The sequence below is a fragment of the Poromitra crassiceps genome (assembly GCF_964638095.1).
Source record: "Poromitra crassiceps genome assembly, chromosome: 6".
In the NCBI taxonomy this organism is placed as follows: Eukaryota; Metazoa; Chordata; class Actinopteri; order Beryciformes; family Melamphaidae; genus Poromitra; species Poromitra crassiceps.
Genome location: NC_139627.1, coordinates 55,315,259 through 55,325,339, shown reverse-complemented (window position 1 = coordinate 55,325,339; position 10,081 = coordinate 55,315,259). Strand labels below are relative to the sequence as shown.

Here is a 10,081-nt window from a genome sequence, read left to right as displayed (position 1 = left end):
AAGTGCGTCTTCCCCCCCCCCCCCCCCCCTTTGTTTTGTACGCCCACTTTTGCAGACCGGAAAGGCACATTTGAAACTCGGTAGTGATTCATCTTCTCCAATAGACGATCTGTGGTGCTGGTGTGTACAGCTGGTGCAGATCGGGCGTGAGAGGAGAGGAGCGGCTGAGCCTGGCGAGGCTGGCAGGCAGCAGGGCATGGAGACAGCCCATAACCCTAACCTTAACCCGCAGCTGTAACACAGACAGATAGACAGGCAGACAGGCAGACAGACAGACAGACAGACAGACAGACAGGCAGGCAGATATACAGACAGACAGGTAGGCAGGAGAAAGTTGGTTCCGTCCACAGACAGACAGACAGACAGACAGACAGACAGACAGACAGACAGACAGACAGACAGGTAGGCAGGAGAAAGTTGGTTCCGTCCACAGACAGACAGACAGACAGACAGACAGACAGACAGACAGACAGACAGACAGACAGACAGCTGTTGCGGGAGCCATGTGGTTGACTCCGGAGGAGGTGCTGGTGAAGAACGCGCTGAAGCTGTGGGTGACTGAGAGGTCCAACGACTTCTTCCTGCTGCAGCGGAGGAGAGGGCATGGAGAGGCGGGCAGGATCACAGGTACACCTCGACCCCCCCCAGGGACAGACAGTCACCATTGAGATTTTGTCCCTGTCAGATATGCTTTTGTCCAGAACTGCATGACTAACGTTGTCTGTATGTTAGTAGTAGGCTATAACAGATAAACTACAATATGATTGTGTTAACTCCTTGTAAATGAAGATTTAGATTTAGACTAAAATCTTGATATAAAAGAAAAGAAAGTCAAACTCTCTTGTCCTGCAGCTTCTACAGTCTCTTTGGGTTGTGCATTTTTGGGTCAGAACAAAAGAAGACATTCGAGGATGTCATCTTAGGCTTTTGGGGGGGAACGTGATGGTCATTTGTCACCATTTTGTGACATTTTATAGACCAAACAACTAATCAATTAGCCAAGAAAATAATAATTGGCAAATTAAGCGATAATGAAAATAATTATTAGTTGCAGCCCTAGTCCCATAAACGTGACGCTGCTACTGTACTCCGAGATATTCTTGTACAGCAGTCGGCGTCACACAGCGTTCGAATCCTCAATAGGTGGAAAACGCTGTTAAAAAAGCTCTTCTACCCGTATCCGACCTCCGATTGCAGATCTGAAGATATGATAGTCCGCCTAGTGAAGCCAGTAATTTAGCCGGCGCTGTTAAAATGATACTGCTTGCGTGAAACAGCCGTTTAGAAGCAGTCTTTGCACAGCCTGCGCTGAATTTACAGCAGGGTGTGTTTGATCTCACTATCATGGTGCACCGCTTGCACGCAGCGAGCAAACAACACATGATGCAGTCACACGGAGACGGTGGCTGTCAGTGATCAACGCAAATCCAGCGCACCTGGGAAGCAAAACATGTCATGAAATACTCAAACTCCCGAGGTTCCTGTCGGCACTAGGAAGCTTCTCTTGTCCTCAATACGGCACAGGCTGTGCAAAGACTGCTTCTAAACGGTTCTTTCACGCAAGCAGTATCATTTTAACAGCGCCGGCTAAATTACTGGCTTCACTAGGCGGACTATAATATCTTCGGATCTGCAATCGGAGGTCGGATACGGGTAGGAGAGCTTTTTTAACACATTGAATGCCAGCCATGTTTTCATTCCTGTAGGTAAGTTGTGCCAGGGGTGTTTTTGACGATTCTGGCTCATTTTAGAAACAGCCGAGGATTCTTTTCTGTTAAGAATTCATGAACACCAATCATCTAAAAATAACTAATAGAATGTGTGCTTTCTCTGTCTAAAAGAGTTAGTTTGCAGAGTTAGTAGTTATGTAGATATTAGCCGTTGAGTACAGCATGGTTTCAGCGTCTGGAAATTTATTCAGAGATAAATGGCTTTTTGTGAAACAGTCACTTTAACCATTCATTTTTGGCATCAGTAAGACCGTCAGACATTCTAAACAATAGTTTTGAACAGTAATTTCCTCCATAACAACAGGAAACACCCCTCTCATTCAAACTCCTCCCTCCGTGTGTCTTCTCCTCCTTCCTCCTGGCTGTACAGCGGGCGTGTCAGAAGCGCTTTTGCTGCTGCCTGCCTGTGTGCCTGCCTGCCTGCTTGCCTGCGTGCAGACGCTCCTTGTGCGAGTCAAGATGGGCCGGGGAATGCGTGGGCGATGGGCAGATGTTGATTCTGGCCTTTCTGAGGTGTTTCAAAGTGTGTTTCACCTATGATCTATTTTGCAAATCGCTCTCCGCTCTCTGTGTGCTGCTGCCGGTGCGCGGCCGCTCTCAGGCAAGACAAGTGTGGATTACTGTAAAATCGCCACGGCATTTCCTTGAACGGCTTGGTCCCGCGGCAGTTTTTTCTTTGATTTCGGTCGTCTGGGGGAGCACTGTCAACACTTAGTGGGTCGGTAAAATAGATTATACACATTATCTTGCTCCAATAGTGATCTCGAAGATGTAAAAGTTGTTGATTGATGTACCACCGTCAAAAAAAAAAAAATGTTTATGTAAGACGAGTAAACTCGGCTCTGGCACTTAAGCGTTGGATTATGTAAGACGAATTATTTCGGCTATGGCACTTAAGGTGTTAACAGCGTTTTCCACCTATTGCGGATTCGAACGCTGTGTGACGCTGACTGCTGTACGAGAATATCTCGGAGTACAGTAGCAGCATCACGTTATGGGGCTATTGCAGCCCTAAACAGAACACAGGACAGCACATGGAACAACAACACAGGCAGATTAACTGCTTTATTCTGTGTCTTCTCCACTTCTCTACACTCGACTGTTCTATTCTGTCAGACTATTTTCTTCCCTGTATAATGCTATAGCCTACTATACTTCATTTAACTGTATAATGCTATAGCCTACTATACTTCATTTAACTGTATAATGCTATAGCCTACTATACTTCATTTAACTGTATAATGCTATAGCCTACTATACTTCATTTAACTGTATAATGCTATAGCCTACTATACTTCATTTAACTGTATAATGCTATAGCCTACTATACTTCATTTAACTGTATAATGCTATAGCCTACTATACTTCATTTAACTGTATAATGCTATAGCCTACTATACTTCATTTAACTGTATAATGCTATAGCCTACTATACTTCATTTAACTGTATAATGCTATAGCCTACTATACTTCATTTTAGAAGGATACTATGCAAATATCACAGCCAAACTATAATGTCCTCCAGGAATATTGTACTGATTCTATAGATTAAGCAAAAATACCACAACATACTATAAGGTCACCATATAAACTCAGTGTACCACCAAATATGATAGGTGGTGTTGTTTAAGATTTTATTTTGCTTTCTGTTTTATTTGTTTTTGATGATGATGACATTTCCGAGTCATGGATTTTCATCCTGGAGAATGGGTTCTGTCTCCGTATACAAATGCTTCAGCTTGTCTGCCTGCTTCCTATTGCTTTGAGTTATAATTCAACAAGCTGCTTTGAATGAGTTGCAGGTCAACTAGTTGCTTTGAATGAGTTGCAGGTCAACTAGTTGCTTTGAATGAGTTGCAGGTCAACTAGTTGCTTTGAATGAGTTGCAGGTCAATGTGTTGCTTTGAATGAGTTGCAGGTCAACTAGTTGCTTTGAATGAGTTGCAGGTCAACTAGTTGCTTTGAATGAGTTGCAGGTCAATGTGTTGCTTTGAATGAGTTGCAGGTCAACTAGTTGCTTTGAATGAGTATACATTGTGTCTTCTTATGTCTTACACAGCAGGCGGAAGAGTCACAGAGTCATCTTGTTTTGTTGTTCCTTGCTTCCCGTCCGCTCTCATCTCATAACAAAACAGAATAGTAGGAACTTCCTGGCCAGGTCTTACATTGTGTTTGTCAGTGCTGTTCCCACAGCTAGAGAGGTCAAAGCTCAAGTCCTGTCGTCACGTCGTTTCACTTGAACTCATTAAACAGCCTTCACCTTGGCTTGGCCGCCGTGCTGCCAGAGGAAGCCAGACAGAAGGGCTGGTCTCTTTTTATGGCTCAGATCTCTCCAGATACTGACATGAGACGAGTCACAGAAAGACCTTCTCCAGATACTAACATGAGAAGAGTCACAGAAAGACCTTCTCCAGATACTGACATGAGAAGAGTCACAGAAAGACCTTCTCCAGATACTGACATGAGAAGAGACACAGAAAGACCTTCTCCAGATACTGACATGAGACGAGTCACAGAAAGACCTTCTCTAGATACTGACGTGAGAAGAGTCACAGAAATACCTTCTCCAGATACTGACATGAGAAGAGTCACAGAAAGACCTTCTCTAGATACTGACATGAGAAGAGTCACAGAAAGACCTTCTCCAGATACTGAAATGAGAAGAGACACAGAAAGACCTTATCCAGATACTGACATGAGACGAGTCACAGAAAGACCTTCTCCAGATACTGACATGAGAAGAGACACAGAAAGACCTTCTCCAGATACTAACATGAGAAGAGTCACAGAAAGACCTTCTCCAGATACTAACATGAGACGAGTCACAGAAAGACCTTCTCCAGATACTAACATGAGAAGAGACACAGAAAGACCTTCTCCAGATACTAACATGAGAAGAGACACAGAAAGACCTTCTCCAGATACTAACATGAGACGAGTCACAGAAAGACCTTCTCCAGATACTAACATGAGAAGAGTCACAGAAAGACCTTCTCCAGATACTAACATGAGAAGAGTCACAGAAAGACCTTCTCCAGATACTGACATGAGAAGAGTCACATACAGACCTTCTCCAGATACTAACATGAGAAGAGTCACAGAAAGACCTTCTCCAGATACTAACATGAGAAGAGACACAGAAAGACCTTCTCCAGATACTGACATGAGAAGAGACACAGAAAGACCTTCTCCAGATACTAACATGAGAAGAGACACAGAAAGACCTTCTCCAGATACTAACATGAGAAGAGACACAGAAAGACCTTCTCCAGATACTAACATGAGAAGAGTCACAGAAAGACCTTCTCCAGATACTAACATGAGAAGAGTCACATACAGACCTTCTCCAGATACTAACATGAGAAGAGTCACAGAAAGACCTTCTCCAGATACTAACATGAGAAGAGTCACATACAGACCTTCTCCAGATACTGACATGAGAAGAGTCACATACAGACCTTCTCCAGATACTGACATGAGAAGAGACACAGAAAGACCTTCTCCAGATACTAACATGAGAAGAGTCACAGAAAGACCTTCTCCAGATACTAACATGAGAAGAGACACAGAAAGACCTTCTCCAGATACTGACATGAGAAGAGACACAGAAAGACCTTCTCCAGATACTAACATGAGAAGAGACACAGAAAGACCTTCTCCAGATACTGACATGAGAAGAGACACAGAAAGACCTTCTCCAGATACTAACATGAGAAGAGACACAGAAAGACCTTCTCCAGATACTAACATGAGAAGAGACACAGAAAGACCTTCTCCAGATACTAACATGAGAAGAGTCACAGAAAGACCTTCTCCAGATACTGACATGAGAAGAGTCACAGAAAGACCTTCTCCAGATACTAACATGAGAAGAGTCACAGAAAGACCTTCTCCAGATACTAACATGAGAAGAGACACAGAAAGACCTTCTCCAGATACTGACATGAGAAGAGACACAGAAAGACCTTCTCCAGATACTAACATGAGAAGAGACACAGAAAGACCTTCTCCAGATACTAACATGAGAAGAGTCACAGAAAGACCTTCTCCAGATACTAACATGAGACGAGTCACAGAAAGACCTTCTCCAGATACTAACATGAGATGAGTCACAGAAAGACCTTCTCCAGATACTAACATGAGACGAGTCACAGAAAGACCTTCTCTAGATACTAACATGAGATGAGTCACAGAAAGACCTTCTCTAGATACTAACATGAGAAGAGTCACAGAAAGACCTTCTCCAGATACTAACATGAGACGAGTCACAGAAAGACCTTCTCCAGATACTGACATGAGAAGAGACACATACAGACCTTCTCCAGATACTGACATGAGAAGAGACACAGAAAGACCTTCTCCAGATACTGACATGAGAAGAGACACAGAAAGACCATCTCCAGATACTACTGACATGAGAAGAGACACAGAAAGACCTTCTCTAGATACTGACATGAGAAGAGACACAGAAAGACCATCTCTAGATACTGACATGAGAAGAGTCACAGAAAGACCTTCTCTAGATACTGACATGAGAAGAGACACAGAAAGACCTTATCCAGATACTACTGACATGAGAAGAGACACAGAAAGACCATCTCCAGATACTGACATGAGAAGAGACACAGAAAGACCTTCTCTAGATACTGACATGAGAAGAGACACAGAAAGACCTTCTCTAGATACTGACATAAGAAGAGACACAGAAAGACCATCTCTAGATACTGACATGAGAAGAGACACAGAAAGACCATCTCTAGATACTGACATGAGAAGAGACACAGAAAGACCTTCTCTAGATACTGACATGAGAAGAGTCACAGAAAGACCATCTCTAGATACTGACATGAGAAGAGACACAGAAAGACCATCTCTAGATACTGACATGAGAAGAGACACAGAAAGACCATCTCTAGATACTGACATGAGAAGAGTCACAGAAAGACCATCTCTAGATACTGACATGAGAAGAGACACAGAAAGACCTTATCCAGATACTACTGACATGAGAAGAGACACAGAAAGACCATCTCCAGATACTGACATGAGAAGAGACACAGAAAGACCTTCTCTAGATACTGACATGAGAAGAGACACAGAAAGACCTTCTCTAGATACTGACATGAGAAGAGACACAGAAAGACCTTCTCTAGATACTGACATGAGAAGAGACACAGAAAGACCATCTCTAGATACTGACATGAGAAGAGACACAGAAAGACCATCTCTAGATACTGACATGAGAAGAGTCACAGAAAGACCTTATCCAGATACTAACATGAGAAGAGTCACAGAAAGACCATCTCTAGATACTGACATGAGAAGAGTCACAGAAAGACCATCTCTAGATACTGACATGAGAAGAGTCACAGAAAGACCTTCTCTAGATACTGACATGAGACGAGTCACAGAAAGACCTTCTCCAGATACTGACATGAGAAGAGACACAGAAAGACCTTCTCCAGATACTGACATGAGAAGAGACACAGAAAGACCTTCTCCAGATACTGACATGAGAAGAGACACAGAAAGACCATCTCTAGATACTGACATGAGAAGAGTCACATACAGACCTTCTCCAGATACTGACATGAGAAGAGACACAGAAAGACCTTATCCAGATACTGACATGAGAAGAGTCACAGAAAGACCTTCTCTAGATACTGACATGAGAAGAGTCACATACAGACCTTCTCCAGATACTAACATGAGACGAGTCACAGAAAGACCATCTCTAGATACTGACATGAGAAGAGTCACAGAAAGACCATCTCCAGATACTGACATGAGAAGAGTCACAGAAAGACCATCTCCAGATACTGACATGAGAAGAGAGCAAAACATGTCATGAAATACTCAAACTCCCGAGGTTCCTGTCGGCACTAGGAAGCTTCTCTTGTCCTCAATACGGCACAGGCTGTGCAAAGACTGCTTCTAAACGGTTCTTTCACGCAAGCAGTATCATTTTAACAGCGCCGGCTAAATTACTGGCTTCACTAGGCGGACTATAATATCTTCGGATCTGCAATCGGAGGTCGGATACGGGTAGGAGAGCTTTTTTAACACATTGAATGCCAGCCATGTTTTCATTCCTGTAGGTAAGTTGTGCCAGGGGTGTTTTTGACGATTCTGGCTCATTTTAGAAACAGCCGAGGATTCTTTTCTGTTAAGAATTCATGAACACCAATCATCTAAAAATAACTAATAGAATGTGTGCTTTCTCTGTCTAAAAGAGTTAGTTTGCAGAGTTAGTAGTTATGTAGATATTAGCCGTTGAGTACAGCATGGTTTCAGCGTCTGGAAATTTATTCAGAGATAAATGGCTTTTTGTGAAACAGTCACTTTAACCATTCATTTTTGGCATCAGTAAGACCGTCAGACATTCTAAACAATAGTTTTGAACAGTAATTTCCTCCATAACAACAGGAAACACCCCTCTCATTCAAACTCCTCCCTCCGTGTGTCTTCTCCTCCTTCCTCCTGGCTGTACAGCGGGCGTGTCAGAAGCGCTTTTGCTGCTGCCTGCCTGTGTGCCTGCCTGCCTGCTTGCCTGCGTGCAGACGCTCCTTGTGCGAGTCAAGATGGGCCGGGGAATGCGTGGGCGATGGGCAGATGTTGATTCTGGCCTTTCTGAGGTGTTTCAAAGTGTGTTTCACCTATGATCTATTTTGCAAATCGCTCTCCGCTCTCTGTGTGCTGCTGCCGGTGCGCGGCCGCTCTCAGGCAAGACAAGTGTGGATTACTGTAAAATCGCCACGGCATTTCCTTGAACGGCTTGGTCCCGCGGCAGTTTTTTCTTTGATTTCGGTCGTCTGGGGGAGCACTGTCAACACTTAGTGGGTCGGTAAAATAGATTATACACATTATCTTGCTCCAATAGTGATCTCGAAGATGTAAAAGTTGTTGATTGATGTACCACCGTCAAAAAAAAAAAAATGTTTATGTAAGACGAGTAAACTCGGCTCTGGCACTTAAGCGTTGGATTATGTAAGACGAATTATTTCGGCTATGGCACTTAAGGTGTTAACAGCGTTTTCCACCTATTGCGGATTCGAACGCTGTGTGACGCTGACTGCTGTACGAGAATATCTCGGAGTACAGTAGCAGCATCACGTTATGGGGCTATTGCAGCCCTAAACAGAACACAGGACAGCACATGGAACAACAACACAGGCAGATTAACTGCTTTATTCTGTGTCTTCTCCACTTCTCTACACTCGACTGTTCTATTCTGTCAGACTATTTTCTTCCCTGTATAATGCTATAGCCTACTATACTTCATTTAACTGTATAATGCTATAGCCTACTATACTTCATTTAACTGTATAATGCTATAGCCTACTATACTTCATTTAACTGTATAATGCTATAGCCTACTATACTTCATTTAACTGTATAATGCTATAGCCTACTATACTTCATTTAACTGTATAATGCTATAGCCTACTATACTTCATTTAACTGTATAATGCTATAGCCTACTATACTTCATTTAACTGTATAATGCTATAGCCTACTATACTTCATTTAACTGTATAATGCTATAGCCTACTATACTTCATTTAACTGTATAATGCTATAGCCTACTATACTTCATTTTAGAAGGATACTATGCAAATATCACAGCCAAACTATAATGTCCTCCAGGAATATTGTACTGATTCTATAGATTAAGCAAAAATACCACAACATACTATAAGGTCACCATATAAACTCAGTGTACCACCAAATATGATAGGTGGTGTTGTTTAAGATTTTATTTTGCTTTCTGTTTTATTTGTTTTTGATGATGATGACATTTCCGAGTCATGGATTTTCATCCTGGAGAATGGGTTCTGTCTCCGTATACAAATGCTTCAGCTTGTCTGCCTGCTTCCTATTGCTTTGAGTTATAATTCAACAAGCTGCTTTGAATGAGTTGCAGGTCAACTAGTTGCTTTGAATGAGTTGCAGGTCAACTAGTTGCTTTGAATGAGTTGCAGGTCAACTAGTTGCTTTGAATGAGTTGCAGGTCAATGTGTTGCTTTGAATGAGTTGCAGGTCAACTAGTTGCTTTGAATGAGTTGCAGGTCAACTAGTTGCTTTGAATGAGTTGCAGGTCAATGTGTTGCTTTGAATGAGTTGCAGGTCAACTAGTTGCTTTGAATGAGTATACATTGTGTCTTCTTATGTCTTACACAGCAGGCGGAAGAGTCACAGAGTCATCTTGTTTTGTTGTTCCTTGCTTCCCGTCCGCTCTCATCTCATAACAAAACAGAATAGTAGGAACTTCCTGGCCAGGTCTTACATTGTGTTTGTCAGTGCTGTTCCCACAGCTAGAGAGGTCAAAGCTCAAGTCCTGTCGTCACGTC

General features: G+C 42.7%; 1 protein-coding gene across 1 annotated transcript in view; it reads left to right on the top strand.

Annotated features, from left to right (window-relative positions):
- Positions 1-300: 300 nt before the first annotated feature.
- tbc1d8 (TBC1 domain family member 8) overlaps positions 301-10,081 on the top strand; it is a 96,368-nt gene continuing 86,587 nt past the window's right edge. The window contains exon 1 of the mRNA XM_083638952.1: positions 301-627. Coding sequence (XP_083495078.1) covers positions 504-627 — 124 coding nt within the window. The 5' untranslated portion in view covers positions 301-503. The remainder of the gene's footprint in view (positions 628-10,081) is intronic.